The following is a 25,904-nucleotide window of genomic DNA, read 5'->3' as shown; positions in this document are numbered from 1 at the left end:
AGCGCACAAGCTCCACGTGATATCGGCCCCAGGTGGAAAGGCATGGAGCTGCTCGTAGGCCGACAGACCTAGGAAGCAGATGGGAGAATGACCCCCACTCTGCAGATGGAGAGACTGGGGAAACCCTGAGGGGCATACGCTTGTCCAGGGCCACACCACTTATGAGAAGAAGGAGCCTGGTCTGAGAGCAGCGGGGTCCTCGGAGCTCAGGCCCTGGCTGCACCCAGGCCTCCCCAGGGCTGTGGGCTGGGCTGTGTGGCTGTCACTGTGCCTGCACATGGCCTAAGGGGGGTGGTCGAGCAGTCAGAAACCCAGAGATTCCCTTGGGAAGTTTTGGGGAAGGGACCTCAGCACGAACCCCAGGAAATGATGTCACCTGCCGGCAACAGAACCCAACAGAACCCGCAACCCGTGTATCCAGGCCTCCAGAGCGGAGAGGAGCCCCCAGCCAGATCACTTGCTGCCAGGATGTTCTGCTGTTTGCCCCTGCCCAGAGGCCGGGGCCTGAGGAGAGCTCACAGGCAGTGTGCGTGGGCACCCTGTCGACGTTGGCTCAGGGCACCCCCGAGAGGCCTCTGGCCCTTTGCCCGGAGAAACAGAAAGGTAACACGGGGAGCCCCAGGCCGGGCCAGCCCACCTCTCCCATGCCACCCGGAAACACCGGGTCCTTTGCCTGTGTGTGTGGATGCGGGTTTCTCGGGGTGTGTCTCCCTCAAGGAAGCCCAGGCGGATGTGGGGTCAGAAGCCTGCGGGCAAGTTGTGTCCACACCCCAGGGGAGAGCAGGCTGGCTGGGATGGGGAGAGTGCGGGCAGCGCCGGCCGCCCAGGCTGGCCTCACACCCTCAGGTGGGTCTCTTTCGTCCCGGGTGGGGATCTGAGCAGACACACATCTCTGACCCTTCTGGGAAGAGAAGTTCGAGCAGGCAGAAGCAGCGGCTCCACTGGCCAGGCCCAGCTCGGAAAAGTCCCAGCATGGCTGGCTGACGGTCACTGTCGTTGCAGAGCTTCCCACGTGATGAGGCCGAGGACGGGGACACCCCGTCCACCTCCCGGAGGGAGGGGTCGGAGCACCACCCCCCCGCCCCTGAGGCCCAGTGCAGGCTCCAGGTGAGCGTGCCCACGGAGGCATCAGCCCCACCGGGGGCGAAGCGGAGGCGGGGAAGGCCTGCTGCCGAGACACCACACAGGATACACCCGGCGGCCCAGTCTGAGGCTGCCACGGAGCTCAGCACACCCGGCTCCGACCCAGAGTCCCGAGAACCCCAGCCTCTGAGGCAGCAGGAGGACCTGGAGCCCAGCACGCCAGAGCACAGAGGTGAGGACGCTGGGGCTGGTGCACGGGAGTGTGTGGGGAGGGGGTGCTGAGCTACACAGGGATGAGTCCCCGAAAGATGCTGCTGGGCCTGCAGCAAGCGCTGGCCTCACACCCCCACCCCCATCTTGCACACTTCAGTCCCAAAAGACATCCGACCCTGGGTATTCTTTGGGAATCTCTTGGAAGCTTTCTGTCCCGGGATACGCACATGCCAAGGCTGGCCTGTGGGCAAACTTTGCTTCTCCCCCAGCTCTAGCACTGGCCTCCAACTGGAACCAGGCTCCACTTCCCAGACCTGTCCCTACAGAGGTGGTGGCTCCAGGTGCAGGACCCAGGGATCCACCGAGGGCAGATGGAGAACCGAGACTTGCCCTCGCAGAGACACCAGGCCAGCTGGGTTCTGGCCAGCACACCGGGCAGATCGGATCTCCGTGCCTGCAGGACCCCCAGCCCCAGGCACTGATGTCCCACCCCCTCAGCCAGAACCTCCACCTCCACGTGCACCTGTACCTGCTCGGGCTTTGGCAGGAGAACCCGAGGCAGAGGAGGAGTCACCGCCTCGGCAGGGAGAGCCTGCCCTGGCTCCCGCGCAACACCCAGACGCCGACGATGACTCACCCACCCCTGCAGGAAGAACGAGCCCCCGCTCTGGACAGAGACCCAGAGCCCTTGCCGGAAACACCACGTCCAGGGGAGCGGTCGGCTCTGCCGCCTCCATCCCTGTCGGCTCACCGTGGACGCTGTCAACTCGGTCTGCCCCCAGGGGACATGGAGTTCCTTTCCCCTGAACTGCTTTGCATTTGGTTTGTTTCCACCTTTCTGGTGATGTTTTATTTTTTGTATGGTTTCCTGTATTTTTGTTGGTTAAGTTGGGAACTTGTTGGTTAAGTTAGTAAACTTTTTCATCATTGTTGCAATTTGGGAACACTGTTGTGTAACTCTGGTGATACTGTGTTACCATCACCACTTTGTGGTTTCAGACCCGTTTGATCTTTATGCCCCACCCCCCAACAAAGCCTGGATTCAAGGCAAGCACGCCCTGTTCATCCCTCCCCCCGATCCTGAACACAATTTCATCTTTTCTTTCTGCATTCCTTCCTATATTCTTGGTGTCCCCAATCAATGACTCTCAGTGAAATGACTGAAGGAGTTTCTTTCGGACTCTCCACCTACTGTAAGACTCCATTGGAGAGTTCTCATTTTTATGTCATTTGAACTAGCCTTTGATAGCTGACAGGACGGTGTACGTCCTTTCAAGATATCATGTGCCAAACGAAGCCCTTTTGGCAAATGCCATCATTATCTCCAGGCAGGCATTGCTGTTTGAAGGGTGACATCTCAGCCAGAAGGCAGAGGCTGAGCTCCTCTTGTTGCACCAGCTCCCAAAAGAAGCCAAGAAAGGGAGCTGGAACAACAAACCACCCCAACGCCCAGGAAAGCGTTCTTCACGACAGAAGGCTAGAAAATGACCCAACAACCTTGTGGCCCAGAACCCCTCTAGAAAAATCACTGTTCCATAAAAAAGAGAAACACGTGGGAAGTTCCAAGGAGAGGCAATGCCCATGGCCAGTGTACTTTAGAGACGGCCTGACCGCTCCGGGGAAGACACGCACCGACGGAACCCCTTGGGAAACAGCAGTGAGAGTCCTCACCGTCGTAAGGGTTTCCTCTGGGGACAACCTGCCCTGGGCACCACATGAGGGAGCAGACCGGCTTCTCTTCCTCTGCCCCCACACCATTCACTCATGAAGGCAGCTCAGGTGTTCTCATGCCCTGCCTGCCTGCCTGCCTGCCTGGCTCATCCGTGAGCTGTGACCACCTCCAGGGCAGGACTCCACCTTCTCCTCTCTGTGTACCGTGAATCTGCACACAGTGGGCTTTCAGAACCTTAGGAGACTTGAGCCATTCCCACTCGAGCCAGAACCCTCCCCAGGAAGGAAAACGGCTGTGGAGTCATTTTGGCCCCAGCACTGGTTCCGAAAGCCTGGCGGCTCCTACAGCCTCTACGGTGTGAAGAGGGAGGTCCCTTTTGACAGAGCTTTCTGGCTGTCAGATCTAAGCTGTTGTTTCACTGTCAGCTGTGTCTCTTCTGTTGCAGCCAGGTGGGCCACGCTGCTCCAAAGGGGCTCACAAGCTGAGTGGCAAGGGAGGTATTGAGAGGACAGGGATGGCTACAACGTGCTGCAAACTGAGTGAGGGTCCCCACAATCCTCAGCAAAGGTCTATGGTGTGCAAGTGGGGAGTAGAGGGCCCCCAAGTTCCAAAGGAAGGGAGGTACTCGGGAGCTAAAGCCCTTGGCTGCTGTGGTAGCAGCTGCAGATGGCAGCTCGTCCACAGTGCACTTCGAATGAGGTCATATGAGCGGGACTCTGGAAATGGCTCCGAAATCAAGAGAAAGGGGTCAGGGTATGTGGGAATCCGGCGGGGGTGGGGGGTGGATGAAGGAAGGTGTCCTTCCTCTCTCCAGTGCAATTTGGTTTGGTGAGTCTCAAAGCTACAAGATGGCACTTCCCAAGTCAGGCCCCCGCAGGAATCAGGGTGGGCTGCGTGCCTCGGCCCCTGCCACAGGGACAAGCCACACCAGTGGCCTCCCTGAGCTCAAATGGCCGGATCTGGGGGTTCTGTCTGGGTGCACACCTCCTTGCTCTGGCCAAGTTCCCCCCTTCTCTGAGCACCAGCTTCATCCTCTCGAATGAGGACATCGATTGCTACCTTGGCACGTTACTCTCTTCATCCTGTGAAGACTCATTAGGCTTATCCTACAATTACTAGCTGGCCCGAAGAGATATCTCCTGAATCCAGATTAAGCTGGAGTCTCCCAGGCTCATCTGGCATGTCTTCCCTGAAGTCTGCCAAAACCCACACCCTTGCATTTCCAGGGACTCCCCTTAGCCAGCTGGGCAGAAAACCCAGCATGGTTCAAACAAGCTGACAGACAAGCGGGAGAGGACTCACGGGCAGACGGCCTCCCTCAGGTCTCGGGTGGAGCTCTGGGACCACAGCAGCAGCGGGCCATCTCAGCCCCTGGGCTCAGCAGCGCCCTCATTCTCAGGCCGGCGGCTCTGCCCTGAGGGGAGCAGGAAGGTCACCAACTGCCGCAGGCGGACCTCAAGCCCCTCCCACTGCTGGAGCCTGACCTCCCCCGGCCCCACCCCTTCCCCTACCCCAGCAGGACGAGAGCTCGTCTTCCCCTGGCTTCCAACGTGAGGCCCGGCCCTGGGCCCCTATTGGGCACTGCCCCAGTCCGGAGCCAATCACAGTGGCCAGGGAGGTGGAACGCACCGATTGGCCAGGGCCAGGTCATGTGACCATACTCCCCAGGAAACTCAAATATTACCAAGATTCCCTAACAAACCAATGAACAAAATTATCCAGTAAAGGCAAACCGTACTTTTTAATGAGGCCAATGTCAAAGAAAAAAAAAAAATCCTTCACAATGAACTGCTCAAGGAAGCTACTAAATAAGCTTTCAGAAAAGTTAAGACTTTTTTTTTTTTTTTTTTAATAGGGTGACGGAGAGCTATACCTTTCCCATCTATGTGAATTTAGGTTTAAACTAGATTTCCCTCGGCTATTATATAAGACAAAAAACCCCACATCACCCCCTTTCACTCCCCCCACCCCCAAAAAGTGTTTTAGTCTATTGAATTTTTGTGTCCTCAGTTGTGTCTGATTCACGGCAACTCACGAACTCTACACAGCCAGGCTCTTCCGTCCATGGAATTCAGGGCAATTTTTTCTGTCACAGCAAATGCCCACCCTGGGTGATCCAAAGGCAAGGGCTCAGAGGCTCCTGAGAGACTAACTCCTTTCAGCTGAGCACAGAGCTGGCTCCTCACTGGGATGCCTGTGGCCTGGGGCTCCCAGAGGGGAGAGCAGCACTCGCCCCACCGTGTGGTCACTGCTGGAAGTGCAGGCTGCTCCTCACTCCCCCTTGACAGTGTCCCTGAGGGCAGAACAGTGTGAATCTACTCAAGGTGGAAACGCAAACTCCGATGCAACCAAACTTCCCACAAGGTCTCCAAAACCACTCAGGAACAGGGAATTGGAAACTGCAGGGCATGACATGAATGGAGATGGAGACTTGACACCTTACACCGAGTTCACTTCCAGTTATGCCTAGACAAAGTTTCCATGAAAACTTGTCACAAATCTAGAAGAACAATGAGCAGAAACCGGACATGTGCTTTGAGTCTTCACACACAAAACAAAAAGGCAGCCCACAAAACAACCCAGAGAATACAGTGGACTTTGCAAAATCAAAGATATCTACTGTGGGAAAGACCTCATTACAAAAGCAAAAGACAGGTCATACATCGCGAGACGAATGAGTGGAAACACAAAGCTTCTCAAGGATGTGTCTCCAAACAGACAAAGAACACCAACACGACAAGCCTGTGAAAACTAGGGAAAGGTCTGAAGGGACAGCAGACTGAGGAAGACACACACAGAGTATCCCGGATGATGTCCAGCACTGAGGGCCTGAAGAAACAACAGTCTAGTTGCACTCCCTCAGGCCTGTGTGACCCTGGATGAGGCCTCTGTTTCCCGGTGGCTCTGAGAGATGGACAGGGAGGAAGGGGAAGAGAAATCACTTGCATTTCTAATACTCACAGCAAAGTCTTCCAATGAGAAGGGAATTATCACCCCCACTGACAATGCCATTCACTGAAGTGATACCCACGAGTCCATCTAACCCAGAAGGGAAGGAAGGACCTGTTCTCACAAAACGGCGAGAGATGGAAGAAGGAAGATCAAGCCCACACCAACCACTGGAAAGAGAAGCTGTGCTCAGGGCTTGAAAGAATTCCTATTGGGAAAATGATGTCACAGCCCCACAAGGCAATCCACAGCTTCGATGCTATTCCTCCCAAAATGCCAATGCATTTTCGCACCGAACAAAGAATTGCAAAAGGGGTACGGAAACAGAAAAGAGCCTAAATTGTCAATACAATCCGACGAAAAAGCCCCGATACGGACATCCAAGGTTGTGCGAAAGGAAATTAGACGACCAAACTAGGATCCTCAGGAGAGTATCGGAGAAGGCGATGGCGACCCACTCCAGTACTCTTGCCTGGAAAACGCCCTGGACGGAGGAGCCTGGTAGGCTGCAGGCCATGGGGTCGCGCAGAGTCAGACACGACTGAAGTGACTTAGGCGCAGCGGCAGCAGCAGGACAGTATGCTATTGGGAATACAACAACACACACAGATCCAGATCGATGGAATCAAGTTGAGGGTCCAGAAACAAACCCCGGCATCCATGGTCAACTCATCTCTGACACAAAAGGGGAGAATATCCAAATGGGAACAAGAAAGCCTCTTCAATAAATGTCCATGGGAAAACCAGACAGCTACATCTGAAGAACGCTATTGGTTTTGATCTCACACCACCTCAATATCGGGGAAAAACCTCACCCTAAAGACTGATGTCATGAGATAGCTAGAAAGAAGCGTAGGTCAAAGGCTCCTTAACATCAGAGTCTCCTTGCCATTTGCTGGGCCGAGGTAGAAATGGGTCTCTTCAAGTAAGGGAAAGAGGAAAACGAAGTACGCCAATGGGTTTCCATCCAATGGAACCTCTTCACAACAGAGAAGCTAAGCATTCAGAAATGCAAAAGATAGGAAACGGAACATGAGAGACTCCTTGCAAGTGGTGTATCTGAGAAGGGGTTCATATGGAAAGAGACGAAGAATGCACAGCACTCAGATTCCAAGAAACACCACCACCACCCTTGACCCTTCCCCCATGACCAACTCCGACCTAAAGCCTTTCTCTCCCTCTAACCTATCCCTAAAACATAACCCTCATCTAATCATATACATGTGCATTCCTAGCATCCATCCATCCACACACGAGAGAGAAAGAGGAAGACACAGACTGAATCGAGAAGGGAAAAGAGAGGGACACAGCCAGAGAGAGACACGGAACCAAAGAGAGGAAAGGAGTCGATGGTCCAGACGTTTCATCAATCTGTCTCGAAGGTAGAAGCAATGACAGCGCCCATCCACCCCAGAAGGGGGAAAAGGACAGAAGGTTTGGAGAGGAAAAGACAAGAACGCAGGGAGCCATTAGAAGCTCAGCCACCCGCAGAAGCCGAGCTGGGACACTTGAACAGAATCTCAATGGAAACAGAGGACCAGAAAGTTGGCTACTCTTTTCTATAAGAGAGGGAGACCTTCGAGTCTTCCTTTCGGTCCTCCAACTTGGATGCGGGGTCTCAAAACACTCAGGAGGGGGAGTGCCTTTTCCTGGGTACCACGGCGCATCCAGGCCTCGTTCTGCCCCATTCTGTGCTGTGTCAGCCCTGGATGGAGTCTTTCTTTCTGAAGTCTCAGCGCACAAGCTCCACGTGATATCGGCCCCAGGTGGAAAGGCATGGAGCTGCTCGTAGGCCGACAGACCTAGGAAGCAGATGGGAGAATGACCCCCACTCTGCAGATGGAGAGACTGGGGAAACCCTGAGGGGCATACGCTTGTCCAGGGCCACACCACTTATGAGAAGAAGGAGCCTGGTCTGAGAGCAGCGGGGTCCTCGGAGCTCAGGCCCTGGCTGCACCCAGGCCTCCCCAGGGCTGTGGGCTGGGCTGTGTGGCTGTCACTGTGCCTGCACATGGCCTAAGGGGGGTGGTCGAGCAGTCAGAAACCCAGAGATTCCCTTGGGAAGTTTTGGGGAAGGGACCTCAGCACGAACCCCAGGAAATGATGTCACCTGCCGGCAACAGAACCCAACAGAACCCGCAACCCGGGTATCCAGGCCTCCAGAGCGGAGAGGAGCCCCCAGCCAGATCACTTGCTGCCAGGATGTTCTGCTGTTTGCCCCTGCCCAGAGGCCGGGGCCTGAGGAGAGCTCACAGGCAGTGTGCGTGGGCACCCTGTCGACGTTGGCTCAGGGCACCCCCGAGAGGCCTCTGGCCCTTTGCCCGGAGAAACAGAAAGGTAACACGGGGAGCCCCAGGCCGGGCCAGCCCACCTCTCCCATGCCACCCGGAAACACCGGGTCCTTTGCCTGTGTGTGTGGATGCGGGTTTCTCGGGGTGTGTCTCCCTCAAGGAAGCCCAGGCGGATGTGGGATCAGAAGCCTGCGGGCAAGTTGTGTCCACACCCCAGGGGAGAGCAGGCTGGCTGGGATGGGGAGAGTGCGGGCAGCGCCGGCCGCCCAGGCTGGCCTCACACCCTCAGGTCGGTCTCTTTCGTCCCGGGTGGGGATCTGAGCAGACACACGTCTCTGACCCTTCTGGGAAGAGAAGTTCGAGCAGGCAGAAGCAGCGGCTCCACTGGCCAGGCCCAGCTCGGAAAAGTCCCAGCATGGCTGGCTGACGGTCACTGTCGTTGCAGAGCTTCCCACGTGATGAGGCCGAGGACGGGGACACCCCGTCCACCTCCCGGAGGGAGGGGTCGGAGCACCACCCCCCCGCCCCTGAGGCCCAGTGCAGGCTCCAGGTGAGCGTGCCCACGGAGGCATCAGCCCCACCGGGGGCGAAGCGGAGGCGGGGAAGGCCTGCTGCCGAGACACCACACAGGATACACCCGGCGGCCCAGTCTGAGGCTGCCACGGAGCTCAGCACACCCGGCTCCGACCCAGAGTCCCGAGAACCCCAGCCTCTGAGGCAGCAGGAGGACCTGGAGCCCAGCACGCCAGAGCACAGAGGTGAGGACGCTGGGGCTGGTGCACGGGAGTGTGTGGGGAGGGGGTGCTGAGCTACACAGGGACGAGTCCCCGAAAGATGCTGCTGGGCCTGCAGCAAGCGCTGGCCTCACACCCCCACCCCCATCTTGCACACTTCAGTCCCAAAAGACATCCGACCCTGGGTATTCTTTGGGAATCTCTTGGAAGCTTTCTGTCCCGGGATACGCACATGCCAAGGCTGGCCTGTGGGCAAACTTTGCTTCTCCCCCAGCTCTAGCACTGGCCTCCAACTGGAACCAGGCTCCACTTCCCAGACCTGTCCCTACAGAGGTGGTGGCTCCAGGTGCAGGACCCAGGGATCCACCGAGGGCAGATGGAGAACCGAGACTTGCCCTCGCAGAGACACCAGGCCAGCTGGGTTCTGGCCAGCACACCGGGCAGATCGGATCTCCGTGCCTGCAGGACCCCCAGCCCCAGGCACTGATGTCCCACCCCCTCAGCCAGAACCTCCACCTCCACGTGCACCTGTACCTGCTCGGGCTTTGGCAGGAGAACCCGAGGCAGAGGAGGAGTCACCGCCTCGGCAGGGAGAGCCTGCCCTGGCTCCCGCGCAACACCCAGACGCCGACGATGACTCACCCACCCCTGCAGGAAGAACGAGCCCCCGCTCTGGACAGAGACCCAGAGCCCTTGCCGGAAACACCACGTCCAGGGGAGCGGTCGGCTCTGCCGCCTCCATCCCTGTCGGCTCACCGTGGACGCTGTCAACTCGGTCTGCCCCCAGGGGACATGGAGTTCCTTTCCCCTGAACTGCTTTGCATTTGGTTTGTTTCCACCTTTCTGGTGATGTTTTATTTTTTGTATGGTTTCCTGTATTTTTGTTGGTTAAGTTGGGAACTTGTTGGTTAAGTTAGTAAACTTTTTCATCATTGTTGCAATTTGGGAACACTGTTGTGTAACTCTGGTGATACTGTGTTACCATCACCACTTTGTGGTTTCAGACCCGTTTGATCTTTATGCCCCACCCCCCAACAAAGCCTGGATTCAAGGCAAGCACGCCCTGTTCATCCCTCCCCCCGATCCTGAACACAATTTCATCTTTTCTTTCTGCATTCCTTCCTATATTCTTGGTGTCCCCAATCAATGACTCTCAGTGAAATGACTGAAGGAGTTTCTTTCGGACTCTCCACCTACTGTAAGACTCCATTGGAGAGTTCTCATTTTTATGTCATTTGAACTAGCCTTTGATAGCTGACAGGACGGTGTACGTCCTTTCAAGATATCATGTGCCAAACGAAGCCCTTTTGGCAAATGCCATCATTATCTCCAGGCAGGCATTGCTGTTTGAAGGGTGACATCTCAGCCAGAAGGCAGAGGCTGAGCTCCTCTTGTTGCACCAGCTCCCAAAAGAAGCCAAGAAAGGGAGCTGGAACAACAAACCACCCCAACGCCCAGGAAAGCGTTCTTCACGACAGAAGGCTAGAAAATGACCCAACAACCTTGTGGCCCAGAACCCCTCTAGAAAAATCACTGTTCCATAAAAAAGAGAAACACGTGGGAAGTTCCAAGGAGAGGCAATGCCCATGGCCAGTGTACTTTAGAGACGGCCTGACCGCTCCGGGGAAGACACGCACCGACGGAACCCCTTGGGAAACAGCAGTGAGAGTCCTCACCGTCGTAAGGGTTTCCTCTGGGGACAACCTGCCCTGGGCACCACATGAGGGAGCAGACCGGCTTCTCTTCCTCTGCCCCCACACCATTCACTCATGAAGGCAGCCCAGGAGTTCTCATGCCCTGCCTGCCTGCCTGCCTGCCTGGCTCATCCGTGAGCTGTGACCACCTCCAGGGCAGGACTCCACCTTCTCCTCTCTGTGTACCGTGAATCTGCACACAGTGGGCTTTCAGAACCTTAGGAGACTTGAGCCATTCCCACTCGAGCCAGAACCCTCCCCAGGAAGGAAAACGGCTGTGGAGTCATTTTGGCCCCAGCACTGGTTCCGAAAGCCTGGCGGCTCCTACAGCCTCTACGGTGTGAAGAGGGAGGTCCCTTTTGACAGAGCTTTCTGGCTGTCAGATCTAAGCTGTTGTTTCACTGTCAGCTGTGTCTCTTCCGTTGCAGCCAGGTGGGCCACGCTGCTCCAAAGGGGCTCACAAGCTGAGTGGCAAGGGAGGTATTGAGAGGACAGGGATGGCTACAACGTGCTGCAAACTGAGTGAGGGTCCCCACAATCCTCAGCAAAGGTCTATGGTGTGCAAGTGGGGAGTAGAGGGCCCCCAAGTTCCAAAGGAAGGGAGGTACTCGGGAGCTAAAGCCCTTGGCTGCTGTGGTAGCAGCTGCAGATGGCAGCTCGTCCACAGTGCACTTCGAATGAGGTCATATGAGCGGGACTCTGGAAATGGCTCCGAAATCAAGAGAAAGGGGTCAGGGTATGTGGGAATCCGGCGGGGGTGGGGGGTGGATGAAGGAAGGTGTCCTTCCTCTCTCCAGTGCAATTTGGTTTGGTGAGTCTCAAAGCTACAAGATGGCACTTCCCAAGTCAGGCCCCCGCAGGAATCAGGGTGGGCTGCGTGCCTCGGCCCCTGCCACAGGGACAAGCCACACCAGTGGCCTCCCTGAGCTCAAATGGCCGGATCTGGGGGTTCTGTCTGGGTGCACACCTCCTTGCTCTGGCCAAGTTCCCCCCTTCTCTGAGCACCAGCTTCATCCTCTCGAATGAGGACATCGATTGCTACCTTGGCACGTTACTCTCTTCATCCTGTGAAGACTCATTAGGCTTATCCTACAATTACTAGCTGGCCCGAAGAGATATCTCCTGAATCCAGATTAAGCTGGAGTCTCCCAGGCTCATCTGGCATGTCTTCCCTGAAGTCTGCCAAAACCCACACCCTTGCATTTCCAGGGACTCCCCTTAGCCAGCTGGGCAGAAAACCCAGCATGGTTCAAACAAGCTGACAGACAAGCGGGAGAGGACTCACGGGCAGACGGCCTCCCTCAGGTCTCGGGTGGAGCTCTGGGACCACAGCAGCAGCGGGCCATCTCAGCCCCTGGGCTCAGCAGCGCCCTCATTCTCAGGCCGGCGGCTCTGCCCTGAGGGGAGCAGGAAGGTCACCAACTGCCGCAGGCGGACCTCAAGCCCCTCCCACTGCTGGAGCCTGACCTCCCCCGGCCCCACCCCTTCCCCTACCCCAGCAGGACGAGAGCTCGTCTTCCCCTGGCTTCCAACGTGAGGCCCGGCCCTGGGCCCCGATTGGGCACTGCCCCAGTCCGGAGCCAATCACAGTGGCCAGGGAGGTGGAACGCACCGATTGGCCAGGGCCAGGTCATGTGACCATACTCCCCAGGAAACTCAAATATTACCAAGATTCCCTAACAAACCAATGAATAAAATTATCCAGTAAAGGCAAACCGTACTTTTTAATGAGGCCAATGTCAAAGAAAAAAAAAAAATCCTTCACAATGAACTGCTCAAGGAAGCTACTAAATAAGCTTTCAGAAAAGTTAAGACTTTTTTTTTTTTTTTTTTTTAATAGGGTGACGGAGAGCTATACCTTTCCCATCTATGTGAATTTAGGTTTAAACTAGATTTCCCTCGGCTATTATATAAGACAAAAAACCCCACATCACCCCCTTTCACTCCCCCCACCCCCAAAAAGTGTTTTAGTCTATTGAATTTTTGTGTCCTCAGTTGTGTCTGATTCACGGCAACTCACGAACTCTACACAGCCAGGCTCTTCCGTCCATGGAATTCAGGGCAATTTTTTCTGTCACAGCAAATGCCCACCCTGGGTGATCCAAAGGCAAGGGCTCAGAGGCTCCTGAGAGACTAACTCCTTTCAGCTGAGCACAGAGCTGGCTCCTCACTGGGATGCCTGTGGCCTGGGGCTCCCAGAGGGGAGAGCAGCACTCGCCCCACCGTGTGGTCACTGCTGGAAGTGCAGGCTGCTCCTCACTCCCCCTTGACAGTGTCCCTGAGGGCAGAACAGTGTGAATCTACTCAAGGTGGAAACGCAAACTCCGATGCAACCAAACTTCCCACAAGGTCTCCAAAACCACTCAGGAACAGGGAATTGGAAACTGCAGGGCATGACATGAATGGAGATGGAGACTTGACACCTTACACCGAGTTCACTTCCAGTTATGCCTAGACAAAGTTTCCATGAAAACTTGTCACAAATCTAGAAGAACAATGAGCAGAAACCGGACACGTGCTTTGAGTCTTCACACACAAAACAAAAAGGCAGCCCACAAAACAACCCAGAGAATACAGTGGACTTTGCAAAATCAAAGATATCTACTGTGGGAAAGACCTCATTACAAAAGCAAAAGACAGGTCATACATCGCGAGACGAATGAGTGGAAACACAAAGCTTCTCAAGGATGTGTCTCCAAACAGACAAAGAACACCAACACGACAAGCCTGTGAAAACTAGGGAAAGGTCTGAAGGGACAGCAGACTGAGGAAGACACACACAGAGTATCCCGGATGATGTCCAGCACTGAGGGCCTGAAGAAACAACAGTCTAGTTGCACTCCCTCAGGCCTGTGTGACCCTGGATGAGGCCTCTGTTTCCCGGTGGCTCTGAGAGATGGACAGGGAGGAAGGGGAAGAGAAATCACTTGCATTTCTAATACTCACAGCAAAGTCTTCCAATGAGAAGGGAATTATCACCCCCACTGACAATGCCATTCACTGAAGTGATACCCACGAGTCCATCTAACCCAGAAGGGAAGGAAGGACCTGTTCTCACAAAACGGCGAGAGATGGAAGAAGGAAGATCAAGCCCACACCAACCACTGGAAAGAGAAGCTGTGCTCAGGGCTTGAAAGAATTCCTATTGGGAAAATGATGTCACAGCCCCACAAGGCAATCCACAGCTTCGATGCTATTCCTCCCAAAATGCCAATGCATTTTCGCACCGAACAAAGAATTGCAAAAGGGGTACGGAAACAGAAAAGAGCCTAAATTGTCAATACAATCCGACGAAAAAGCCCCGATACGGACATCCAAGGTTGTGTGAAAGGAAATTAGACGACCAAACTAGGATCCTCAGGAGAGTATCGGAGAAGGCGATGGCGACCCACTCCAGTACTCTTGCCTGGAAAACGCCCTGGACGGAGGAGCCTGGTAGGCTGCAGGCCATGGGGTCGCGCAGAGTCAGACACGACTGAAGTGACTTAGGCGCAGCGGCAGCAGCAGGACAGTATGCTATTGGGAATACAACAACACACACAGATCCAGATCGATGGAATAAAGTTGAGGGTCCAGAAACAAACCCCGGCATCCATGGTCAACTCATCTCTGACACAAAAGGGGAGAATATCCAAATGGGAACAAGAAAGCCTCTTCAATAAATGTCCATGGGAAAACCAGACAGCTACATCTGAAGAACGCTATTGGTTTTGATCTCACACCACCTCAATATCGGGGAAAAACCTCACCCTAAAGACTGATGTCATGAGATAGCTAGAAAGAAGCGTAGGTCAAAGGCTCCTTAACATCAGAGTCTCCTTGCCATTTGCTGGGCCGAGGTAGAAATGGGTCTCTTCAAGTAAGGGAAAGAGGAAAACGAAGTACGCCAATGGGTTTCCATCCAATGGAACCTCTTCACAACAGAGAAGCTAAGCATTCAGAAATGCAAAAGATAGGAAACGGAACATGAGAGACTCCTTGCAAGTGGTGTATCTGAGAAGGGGTTCATATGGAAAGAGACGAAGAACGCACAGCACTCAGATTCCAAGAAACACCACCACCACCCTTGACCCTTCCCCCATGACCAACTCCGACCTAAAGCCTTTCTCTCCCTCTAACCTATCCCTAAAACATAACCCTCATCTAATCATATACATGTGCATTCCTAGCATCCATCCATCCACACACGAGAGAGAAAGAGGAAGACACAGACTGAATCGAGAAGGGAAAAGAGAGGGACACAGCCAGAGAGAGACACAGAACCAAAGAGAGGAAAGGAGTCGATGGTCCAGACGTTTCATCAATCTGTCTCGAAGGTAGAAGCAATGACAGCGCCCATCCACCCCAGAAGGGGGAAAAGGACAGAAGGTTTGGAGAGGAAAAGACAAGAACGCAGGGAGCCATTAGAAGCTCAGCCACCCGCAGAAGCCGAGCTGGGACACTTGAACAGAATCTCAATGGAAACAGAGGACCAGAAAGTTGGCTACTCTTTTCTATAAGAGAGGGAGACCTTCGAGTCTTCCTTTCGGTCCTCCAACTTGGATGCGGGGTCTCAAAACACTCAGGAGGGGGAGTGCCTTTTCCTGGGTACCACGGCGCATCCAGGCCTCGTTCTGCCCCATTCTGTGCTGTGTCAGCCCTGGATGGAGTCTTTCTTTCTGAAGTCTCAGCGCACAAGCTCCACGTGATATCGGCCCCAGGTGGAAAGGCATGGAGCTGCTCGTAGGCCGACAGACCTAGGAAGCAGATGGGAGAATGACCCCCACTCTGCAGATGGAGAGACTGGGGAAACCCTGAGGGGCATACGCTTGTCCAGGGCCACACCACTTATGAGAAGAAGGAGCCTGGTCTGAGAGCAGCGGGGTGCTCGGAGCTCAGGCCCTGGCTGCACCCAGGCCTCCCCAGGGCTGTGGGCTGGGCTGTGTGGCTGTCACTGTGCCTGCACGTGGCCTAAGGGGGGTGGTCGAGCAGTCAGAAACCCAGAGATTCCCTTGGGAAGTTTTGGGGAAGGGACCTCAGCACGAACCCCAGGAAATGATGTCACCTGCCGGCAACAGAACCCAACAGAACCCGCAACCCGGGTATCCAGGCCTCCAGAGCGGAGAGGAGCCCCCAGCCAGATCACTTGCTGCCAGGATGTTCTGCTGTTTGCCCCTGCCCAGAGGCCGGGGCCTGAGGAGAGCTCACAGGCAGTGTGCGTGGGCACCCTGTCGACGTTGGCTCAGGGCACCCCCGAGAGGCCTCTGGCCCTTTGCCCGGAGAAACAGAAAGGTAACACGGGGAGCCCCAGGCCGGGCCAGCCCACCTCTCCCATGCCACCCGGAAACACCGGGTCCTTTGCCTGTGTGTGTGGATGCGGGTTTCTCGGGGTGTGTCTCCCTCAAGGAAGCCCAGGCGGATGTGGGGTCAGAAGCCTGCGGGCAAGTTGTGTCCACACCCCAGGGGAGAGCAGGCTGGCTGGGATGGGGAGAGTGCGGGCAGCGCCGGCCGCCCAGGCTGGCCTCACACCCTCAGGTCAGTCTCTTTCGTCCCGGGTGGGGATCTGAGCAGACACACGTCTCTGACCCTTCTGGGAAGAGAAGTTCGAGCAGGCAGAAGCAGCGGCTCCACTGGCCAGGCCCAGCTCGGAAAAGTCCCAGCATGGCTGGCTGACGGTCACTGTCGTTGCAGAGCTTCCCACGTGATGAGGCCGAGGACGGGGACACCCCGTCCACCTCCCGGAGGGAGGGGTCGGAGCACCACCCCCCCGCCCCTGAGGCCCAGTGCAGGCTCCAGGTGAGCGTGCCCACGGAGGCATCAGCCCCACCGGGGGCGAAGCGGAGGCGGGGAAGGCCTGCTGCCGAGACACCACACAGGATACACCCGGCGGCCCAGTCTGAGGCTGCCACGGAGCTCAGCACACCCGGCTCTGACCCAGAGTCCCGAGAACCCCAGCCTCTGAGGCAGCAGGAGGACCTGGAGCCCAGCACGCCAGAGCACAGAGGTGAGGACGCTGGGGCTGGTGCACGGGAGTGTGTGGGGAGGGGGTGCTGAGCTACACAGGGACGAGTCCCCGAAAGATGCTGCTGGGCCTGCAGCAAGCGCTGGCCTCACACCCCCACCCCCATCTTGCACACTTCAGTCCCAAAAGACATCCGACCCTGGGTATTCTTTGGGAATCTCTTGGAAGCTTTCTGTCCCGGGATACGCACATGCCAAGGCTGGCCTGTGGGCAAACTTTGCTTCTCCCCCAGCTCTAGCACTGGCCTCCAACTGGAACCAGGCTCCACTTCCCAGACCTGTCCCTACAGAGGTGGTGGCTCCAGGTGCAGGACCCAGGGATCCACCGAGGGCAGATGGAGAACCGAGACTTGCCCTCGCAGAGACACCAGGCCAGCTGGGTTCTGGCCAGCACACCGGGCAGATCGGATCTCCGTGCCTGCAGGACCCCCAGCCCCAGGCACTGATGTCCCACCCCCTCAGCCAGAACCTCCACCTCCACGTGCACCTGTACCTGCTCGGGCTTTGGCAGGAGAACCCGAGGCAGAGGAGGAGTCACCGCCTCGGCAGGGAGAGCCTGCCCTGGCTCCCGCGCAACACCCAGACGCCGACGATGACTCACCCACCCCTGCAGGAAGAACGAGCCCCCGCTCTGGACAGAGACCCAGAGCCCTTGCCGGAAACACCACGTCCAGGGGAGCGGTCGGCTCTGCCGCCTCCATCCCTGTCGGCTCACCGTGGACGCTGTCAACTCGGTCTGCCCCCAGGGGACATGGAGTTCCTTTCCCCTGAACTGCTTTGCATTTGGTTTGTTTCCACCTTTCTGGTGATGTTTTATTTTTTGTATGGTTTCCTGTATTTTTGTTGGTTAAGTTGGGAACTTGTTGGTTAAGTTAGTAAACTTTTTCATCATTGTTGCAATTTGGAAACACTGTTGTGTAACTCTGGTGATACTGTGTTACCATCACCACTTTGTGGTTTCAGACCCGTTTGATCTTTATGCCCCACCCCCCAACAAAGCCTGGATTCAAGGCAAGCACGCCCTGTTCATCCCTCCCCCCGATCCTGAACACAATTTCATCTTTTCTTTCTGCATTCCTTCCTATATTCTTGGTGTCCCCAATCAATGACTCTCAGTGAAATGACTGAAGGAGTTTCTTTCGGACTCTCCACCTACTGTAAGACTCCATTGGAGAGTTCTCATTTTTATGTCATTTGAACTAGCCTTTGATAGCTGACAGGACGGTGTACGTCCTTTCAAGATATCATGTGCCAAACGAAGCCCTTTTGGCAAATGCCATCATTATCTCCAGGCAGGCATTGCTGTTTGAAGGGTGACATCTCAGCCAGAAGGCAGAGGCTGAGCTCCTCTTGTTGCACCAGCTCCCAAAAGAAGCCAAGAAAGGGAGCTGGAACAACAAACCACCCCAACGCCCAGGAAAGCGTTCTTCACGACAGAAGGCTAGAAAATGACCCAACAACCTTGTGGCCCAGAACCCCTCTAGAAAAATCACTGTTCCATAAAAAAGAGAAACACGTGGGAAGTTCCAAGGAGAGGCAATGCCCATGGCCAGTGTACTTTAGAGACGGCCTGACCGCTCCGGGGAAGACACGCACCGACGGAACCCCTTGGGAAACAGCAGTGAGAGTCCTCACCGTCGTAAGGGTTTCCTCTGGGGACAACCTGCCCTGGGCACCACATGAGGGAGCAGACCAGCTTCTCTTCCTCTGCCCCCACACCATTCACTCATGAAGGCAGCCCAGGAGTTCTCATGCCCTGCCTGCCTGCCTGCCTGCCTGGCTCATCCGTGAGCTGTGACCACCTCCAGGGCAGGACTCCACCTTCTCCTCTCTGTGTACCGTGAATCTGCACACAGTGGGCTTTCAGAACCTTAGGAGACTTGAGCCATTCCCACTCGAGCCAGAACCCTCCCCAGGAAGGAAAACGGCTGTGGAGTCATTTTGGCCCCAGCACTGGTTCCGAAAGCCTGGCGGCTCCTACAGCCTCTACGGTGTGAAGAGGGAGGTCCCTTTTGACAGAGCTTTCTGGCTGTCAGATCTAAGCTGTTGTTTCACTGTCAGCTGTGTCTCTTCCGTTGCAGCCAGGTGGGCCACGCTGCTCCAAAGGGGCTCACAAGCTGAGTGGCAAGGGAGGTATTGAGAGGACAGGGATGGCTACAACGTGCTGCAAACTGAGTGAGGGTCCCCACAATCCTCAGCAAAGGTCTATGGTGTGCAAGTGGGGAGTAGAGGGCCCCCAAGTTCCAAAGGAAGGGAGGTACTCGGGAGCTAAAGCCCTTGGCTGCTGTGGTAGCAGCTGCAGATGGCAGCTCGTCCACAGTGCACTTCGAATGAGGTCATATGAGCGGGACTCTGGAAATGGCTCCGAAATCAAGAGAAAGGGGTCAGGGTATGTGGGAATCCGGCGGGGGTGGGGGGTGGATGAAGGAAGGTGTCCTTCCTCTCTCCAGTGCAATTTGGTTTGGTGAGTCTCAAAGCTACAAGATGGCACTTCCCAAGTCAGGCCCCCGCAGGAATCAGGGTGGGCTGCGTGCCTCGGCCCCTGCCACAGGGACAAGCCACACCAGTGGCCTCCCTGAGCTCAAATGGCCGGATCTGGGGGTTCTGTCTGGGTGCACACCTCCTTGCTCTGGCCAAGTTCCCCCCTTCTCTGAGCACCAGCTTCATCCTCTCGAATGAGGACATCGATTGCTACCTTGGCACGTTACTCTCTTCATCCTGTGAAGACTCATTAGGCTTATCCTACAATTACTAGCTGGCCCGAAGAGATATCTCCTGAATCCAGATTAAGCTGGAGTCTCCCAGGCTCATCTGGCATGTCTTCCCTGAAGTCTGCCAAAACCCACACCCTTGCATTTCCAGGGACTCCCCTTAGCCAGCTGGGCAGAAAACCCAGCATGGTTCAAACAAGCTGACAGACAAGCGGGAGAGGACTCACGGGCAGACGGCCTCCCTCAGGTCTCGGGTGGAGCTCTGGGACCACAGCAGCAGCGGGCCATCTCAGCCCCTGGGCTCAGCAGCGCCCTCATTCTCAGGCCGGCGGCTCTGCCCTGAGGGGAGCAGGAAGGTCACCAACTGCCGCAGGCGGACCTCAAGCCCCTCCCACTGCTGGAGCCTGACCTCCCCCGGCCCCACCCCTTCCCCTACCCCAGCAGGACGAGAGCTCGTCTTCCCCTGGCTTCCAACGTGAGGCCCGGCCCTGGGCCCCGATTGGGCACTGCCCCAGTCCGGAGCCAATCACAGTGGCCAGGGAGGTGGAACGCACCGATTGGCCAGGGCCAGGTCATGTGACCATACTCCCCAGGAAACTCAAATATTACCAAGATTCCCTAACAAACCAATGAACAAAATTATCCAGTAAAGGCAAACCGTACTTTTTAATGAGGCCAATGTCAAAGAAAAAAAAAAATCCTTCACAATGAACTGCTCAAGGAAGCTACTAAATAAGCTTTCAGAAAAGTTAAGACTTTTTTTTTTTTTAATAGGGTGACGGAGAGCTATACCTTTCCCATCTATGTGAATTTAGGTTTAAACTAGATTTCCCTCGGCTATTATATAAGACAAAAAACCCCACATCACCCCCTTTCACTCCCCCCACCCCCAAAAAGTGTTTTAGTCTATTGAATTTTTGTGTCCTCAGTTGTGTCTGATTCACGGCAACTCACGAACTCTACACAGCCAGGCTCTTCCGTCCATGGAATTCAGGGCAATTTTTTCTGTCACAGCAAATGCCCACCCTGGGTGATCCAAAGGCAAGGGCTCAGAGGCTCCTGAGAGACTAACTCCTTTCAGCTGAGCACAGAGCTGGCTCCTCACTGGGATGCCTGTGGCCTGGGGCTCCCAGAGGGGAGAGCAGCACTCGCCCCACCGTGTGGTCACTGCTGGAAGTGCAGGCTGCTCCTCACTCCCCCTTGACAGTGTCCCTGAGGGCAGAACAGTGTGAATCTACTCAAGGTGGAAACGCAAACTCCGATGCAACCAAACTTCCCACAAGGTCTCCAAAACCACTCAGGAACAGGGAATTGGAAACTGCAGGGCATGACATGAATGGAGATGGAGACTTGACACCTTACACCGAGTTCACTTCCAGTTATGCCTAGACAAAGTTTCCATGAAAACTTGTCACAAATCTAGAAGAACAATGAGCAGAAACCGGACATGTGCTTTGAGTCTTCACACACAAAACAAAAAGGCAGCCCACAAAACAACCCAGAGAATACAGTGGACTTTGCAAAATCAAAGATATCTACTGTGGGAAAGACCTCATTACAAAAGCAAAAGACAGGTCATACATCGCGAGACGAATGAGTGGAAACACAAAGCTTCTCAAGGATGTGTCTCCAAACAGACAAAGAACACCAACACGACAAGCCTGTGAAAACTAGGGAAAGGTCTGAAGGGACAGCAGACTGAGGAAGACACACACAGAGTATCCCGGATGATGTCCAGCACTGAGGGCCTGAAGAAACAACAGTCTAGTTGCACTCCCTCAGGCCTGTGTGACCCTGGATGAGGCCTCTGTTTCCCGGTGGCTCTGAGAGATGGACAGGGAGGAAGGGGAAGAGAAATCACTTGCATTTCTAATACTCACAGCAAAGTCTTCCAATGAGAAGGGAATTATCACCCCCACTGACAATGCCATTCACTGAAGTGATACCCACGAGTCCATCTAACCCAGAAGGGAAGGAAGGACCTGTTCTCACAAAACGGCGAGAGATGGAAGAAGGAAGATCAAGCCCACACCAACCACTGGAAAGAGAAGCTGTGCTCAGGGCTTGAAAGAATTCCTATTGGGAAAATGATGTCACAGCCCCACAAGGCAATCCACAGCTTCGATGCTATTCCTCCCAAAATGCCAATGCATTTTCGCACCGAACAAAGAATTGCAAAAGGGGTACGGAAACAGAAAAGAGCCTAAATTGTCAATACAATCCGACGAAAAAGCCCCGATACGGACATCCAAGGTTGTGTGAAAGGAAATTAGACGACCAAACTAGGATCCTCAGGAGAGTATCGGAGAAGGCGATGGCGACCCACTCCAGTACTCTTGCCTGGAAAACGCCCTGGACGGAGGAGCCTGGTAGGCTGCAGGCCATGGGGTCGCGCAGAGTCAGACACGACTGAAGTGACTTAGGCGCAGCGGCAGCAGCAGGACAGTATGCTATTGGGAATACAACAACACACACAGATCCAGATCGATGGAATAAAGTTGAGGGTCCAGAAACAAACCCCGGCATCCATGGTCAACTCATCTCTGACACAAAAGGGGAGAATATCCAAATGGGAACAAGAAAGCCTCTTCAATAAATGTCCATGGGAAAACCAGACAGCTACATCTGAAGAACGCTATTGGTTTTGATCTCACACCACCTCAATATCGGGGAAAAACCTCACCCTAAAGACTGATGTCATGAGATAGCTAGAAAGAAGCGTAGGTCAAAGGCTCCTTAACATCAGAGTCTCCTTGCCATTTGCTGGGCCGAGGTAGAAATGGGTCTCTTCAAGTAAGGGAAAGAGGAAAACGAAGTACGCCAATGGGTTTCCATCCAATGGAACCTCTTCACAACAGAGAAGCTAAGCATTCAGAAATGCAAAAGATAGGAAACGGAACATGAGAGACTCCTTGCAAGTGGTGTATCTGAGAAGGGGTTCATATGGAAAGAGACGAAGAACGCACAGCACTCAGATTCCAAGAAACACCACCACCACCCTTGACCCTTCCCCCATGACCAACTCCGACCTAAAGCCTTTCTCTCCCTCTAACCTATCCCTAAAACATAACCCTCATCTAATCATATACATGTGCATTCCTAGCATCCATCCATCCACACACGAGAGAGAAAGAGGAAGACACAGACTGAATCGAGAAGGGAAAAGAGAGGGACACAGCCAGAGAGAGACACGGAACCAAAGAGAGGAAAGGAGTCGATGGTCCAGACGTTTCATCAATCTGTCTCGAAGGTAGAAGCAATGACAGCGCCCATCCACCCCAGAAGGGGGAAAAGGACGGAAGGTTTGGAGAGGAAAAGACAAGAACGCAGGGAGCCATTAGAAGCTCAGCCACCCGCAGAAGCCGAGCTGGGACACTTGAACAGAATCTCAATGGAAACAGAGGACCAGAAAGTTGGCTACTCTTTTCTATAAGAGAGGGAGACCTTCGAGTCTTCCTTTCGGTCCTCCAACTTGGATGCGGGGTCTCAAAACACTCAGGAGGGGGAGTGCCTTTTCCTGGGTACCACGGCGCATCCAGGCCTCGTTCTGCCCCATTCTGTGCTGTGTCAGCCCTGGATGGAGTCTTTCTTTCTGAAGTCTCAGCGCACAAGCTCCACGTGATATCGGCCCCAGGTGGAAAGGCATGGAGCTGCTCGTAGGCCGACAGACCTAGGAAGCAGATGGGAGAATGACCCCCACTCTGCAGATGGAGAGACTGGGGAAACCCTGAGGGGCATACGCTTGTCCAGGGCCACACCACTTATGAGAAGAAGGAGCCTGGTCTGAGAGCAGTGGGGTCCTCGGAGCTCAGGCCCTGGCTGCACCCAGGCCTCCCCAGGGCTGTGGGCTGGGCTGTGTGGCTGTCACTGTGCCTGCACATGGCCTAAGGGGGGTGGTCGAGCAGTCAGAAACCCAGAGATTCCCTTGGGAAGTTTTGGGGAAGGGACCTCAGCACGAACCCCAGGAAATGATGTCACCTGCCGGCAACAGAACCCAACAGAACCCGCAACCCGGGTATCCAGGCCTCCAGAGCGGAGAGGAGCCCCCAGCCAGATCACTTGCTGCCAGGATGTTCTGCTGTTTGCCCCTGCCCAGAGGCCGGGGCCTGAGGAGAGCTCACAGGCAGTGTGCGTGGGCACCCTGTCGACGTTGGCTCAGGGCACCCCCGAGAGGCCTCTGGCCCTTTGCCCGGAGAAACAGAAAGGTAACACGGGGAGCCCCAGGCCGGGCCAGCCCACCTCTCCCATGCCACCCGGAAACACCGGGTCCTTTGCCTGTGTGTGTGGATGCGGGTTTCTCGGGGTGTGTCTCCCTCAAGGAAGCCCAGGCGGATGTGGGGTCAGAAGCCTGCGGGCAAGTTGTGTCCACACCCCAGGGGAGAGCAGGCTGGCTGGGATGGGGAGAGTGCGGGCAGCGCCGGCCGCCCAGGCTGGCCTCACACCCTCAGGTGGGTCTCTTTCGTCCCGGGTGGGGATCTGAGCAGACACACGTCTCTGACCCTTCTGGGAAGAGAAGTTCGAGCAGGCAGAAGCAGCGGCTCCACTGGCCAGGCCCAGCTCGGAAAAGTCCCAGCATGGCTGGCTGACGGTCACTGTCGTTGCAGAGCTTCCCACGTGATGAGGCCGAGGACGGGGACACCCCGTCCACCTCCCGGAGGGAGGGGTCGGAGCACCACCCCCCCGCCCCTGAGGCCCAGTGCAGGCTCCAGGTGAGCGTGCCCACGGAGGCATCAGCCCCACCGGGGGCGAAGCGGAGGTGGGGAAGGCCTGCTGCCGAGACACCACACAGGATACACCCGGCGGCCCAGTCTGAGGCTGCCACGGAGCTCAGCACACCCGGCTCCGACCCAGAGTCCTGAGAACCCCAGCCTCTGAGGCAGCAGGAGGACCTGGAGCCCAGCACGCCAGAGCAGAGAGGTGAGGACGCTGGGGCTGGTGCACGGGAGTGTGTGGGGAGGGGGTGCTGAGCTACACAGGGACGAGTCCCCGAAAGATGCTGCTGGGCCTGCAGCAAGCGCTGGCCTCACACCCCCACCCCCATCTTGCACACTTCAGTCCCAAAAGACATCCGACCCTGGGTATTCTTTGGGAATCTCTTGGAAGCTTTCTGTCCCGGGATACGCACATGCCAAGGCTGGCCTGTGGGCAAACTTTGCTTCTCCCCCAGCTCTAGCACTGGCCTCCAACTGGAACCAGGCTCCACTTCCCAGACCTGTCCCTACAGAGGTGGTGGCTCCAGGTGCAGGACCCAGGGATCCACCGAGGGCAGATGGAGAACCGAGACTTGCCCTCGCAGAGACACCAGGCCAGCTGGGTTCTGGCCAGCACACCGGGCAGATCGGATCTCCGTGCCTGCAGGACCCCCAGCCCCAGGCACTGATGTCCCACCCCCTCAGCCAGAACCTCCACCTCCACGTGCACCTGTACCTGCTCGGGCTTTGGCAGGAGAACCCGAGGCAGAGGAGGAGTCACCGCCTCGGCAGGGAGAGCCTGCCCTGGCTCCCGCGCAACACCCAGACGCCGACGATGACTCACCCACCCCTGCAGGAAGAACGAGCCCCCGCTCTGGACAGAGACCCAGAGCCCTTGCCGGAAACACCACGTCCAGGGGAGCGGTCGGCTCTGCCGCCTCCATCCCTGTCGGCTCACCGTGGACGCTGTCAACTCGGTCTGCCCCCAGGGGACATGGAGTTCCTTTCCCCTGAACTGCTTTGCATTTGGTTTGTTTCCACCTTTCTGGTGATGTTTTATTTTTTGTATGGTTTCCTGTATTTTTGTTGGTTAAGTTGGGAACTTGTTGGTTAAGTTAGTAAACTTTTTCATCATTGTTGCAATTTGGGAACACTGTTGTGTAACTCTGGTGAAACTGTGTTACCATCACCACTTTGTGGTTTCAGACCCGTTTGATCTTTATGCCCCACCCCCCAACAAAGCCTGGATTCAAGGCAAGCACGCCCTGTTCATCCCTCCCCCCGATCCTGAACACAATTTCATCTTTTCTTTCTGCATTCCTTCCTATATTCTTGGTGTCCCCAATCAATGACTCTCAGTGAAATGACTGAAGGAGTTTCTTTCGGACTCTCCACCTACTGTAAGACTCCATTGGAGAGTTCTCATTTTTATGTCATTTGAACTAGCCTTTGATAGCTGACAGGACGGTGTACGTCCTTTCAAGATATCATGTGCCAAACGAAGCCCTTTTGGCAAATGCCATCATTATCTCCAGGCAGGCATTGCTGTTTGAAGGGTGACATCTCAGCCAGAAGGCAGAGGCTGAGCTCCTCTTGTTGCACCAGCTCCCAAAAGAAGCCAAGAAAGGGAGCTGGAACAACAAACCACCCCAACGCCCAGGAAAGCGTTCTTCACGACAGAAGGCTAGAAAATGACCCAACAACCTTGTGGCCCAGAACCCCTCTAGAAAAATCACTGTTCCATAAAAAAGAGAAACACGTGGGAAGTTCCAAGGAGAGGCAATGCCCATGGCCAGTGTACTTTAGAGACGGCCTGACCGCTCCGGGGAAGACACGCACCGACGGAACCCCTTGGGAAACAGCAGT

The 25,904-nt window shown here is 55.4% G+C and overlaps 2 protein-coding genes and 1 long non-coding RNA gene across 3 annotated transcripts in view; 2 read left to right on the top strand and 1 right to left on the bottom strand.

The window, feature by feature from the left end:
• Positions 1–25,904, bottom strand: part of LOC145530002 (uncharacterized) — a 1,493,464-nt gene that overhangs the window by 518,053 nt on the left and 949,507 nt on the right. Inside the window, exons 113-115 of the long non-coding RNA XR_014071397.1 lie at positions 19,575–19,686; positions 11,922–12,033; positions 4,271–4,382 (exon numbers count right to left, since the gene is read on the bottom strand). This is a non-coding gene — a long non-coding RNA (uncharacterized LOC145530002). The remainder of the gene's footprint in view (positions 1–4,270; positions 4,383–11,921; positions 12,034–19,574; positions 19,687–25,904) is intronic.
• On the top strand, positions 434–3,422 carry LOC145529925 (uncharacterized). Its single transcript, XM_081550693.1, has 3 exons — positions 434–603; positions 1,003–1,315; positions 1,566–3,422. The coding sequence occupies exons 1-3, from the start codon at positions 469–471 to the stop codon at positions 2,201–2,203; spliced, it is 1,086 nt and encodes a 361-aa protein (XP_081406819.1). The 5' UTR covers positions 434–468; the 3' UTR covers positions 2,204–3,422.
• Positions 8,085–10,628, top strand: LOC145529927 (uncharacterized). The gene is made up of 3 exons (XM_081550697.1): positions 8,085–8,254; positions 8,654–8,966; positions 9,217–10,628. Exons 1-3 carry the CDS (start codon positions 8,120–8,122, stop codon positions 9,852–9,854), a joined length of 1,086 nt encoding a protein of 361 aa, XP_081406823.1. The 5' UTR covers positions 8,085–8,119; the 3' UTR covers positions 9,855–10,628.

Source organism: Giraffa tippelskirchi, chromosome 12 (assembly GCF_054371585.1).
Source record: "Giraffa tippelskirchi isolate mGirTip1 chromosome 12, T2T-mGirTip1v1.2.pri, whole genome shotgun sequence".
Taxonomy (NCBI): Eukaryota; Metazoa; Chordata; class Mammalia; order Artiodactyla; family Giraffidae; genus Giraffa; species Giraffa tippelskirchi.
Note: the sequence above shows the minus strand (reverse complement) of the source record. Positions and strands in the feature narration are given on the sequence as shown.

Excerpts from the sequence above, each read along its gene's own strand:
- LOC145529925 (XM_081550693.1), top strand. The coding sequence starts at position 469 with ATGTTCTGCTGTTTGCCCCTGCCCAGAGGCCGGGGCCTGAGGAGAGCT. Across the intron at positions 604-1,002 it reads TTGCCCGGAGAAACAGAAAG|AGCTTCCCACGTGATGAGGC; the intron begins GTAACACGGGGA and ends CTGTCGTTGCAG. Across the intron at positions 1,316-1,565 it reads CAGCACGCCAGAGCACAGAG|CTCTAGCACTGGCCTCCAAC; the intron begins GTGAGGACGCTG and ends CTTCTCCCCCAG.
- LOC145529927 (XM_081550697.1), top strand. The coding sequence starts at position 8,120 with ATGTTCTGCTGTTTGCCCCTGCCCAGAGGCCGGGGCCTGAGGAGAGCT. Across the intron at positions 8,255-8,653 it reads TTGCCCGGAGAAACAGAAAG|AGCTTCCCACGTGATGAGGC; the intron begins GTAACACGGGGA and ends CTGTCGTTGCAG. Across the intron at positions 8,967-9,216 it reads CAGCACGCCAGAGCACAGAG|CTCTAGCACTGGCCTCCAAC; the intron begins GTGAGGACGCTG and ends CTTCTCCCCCAG.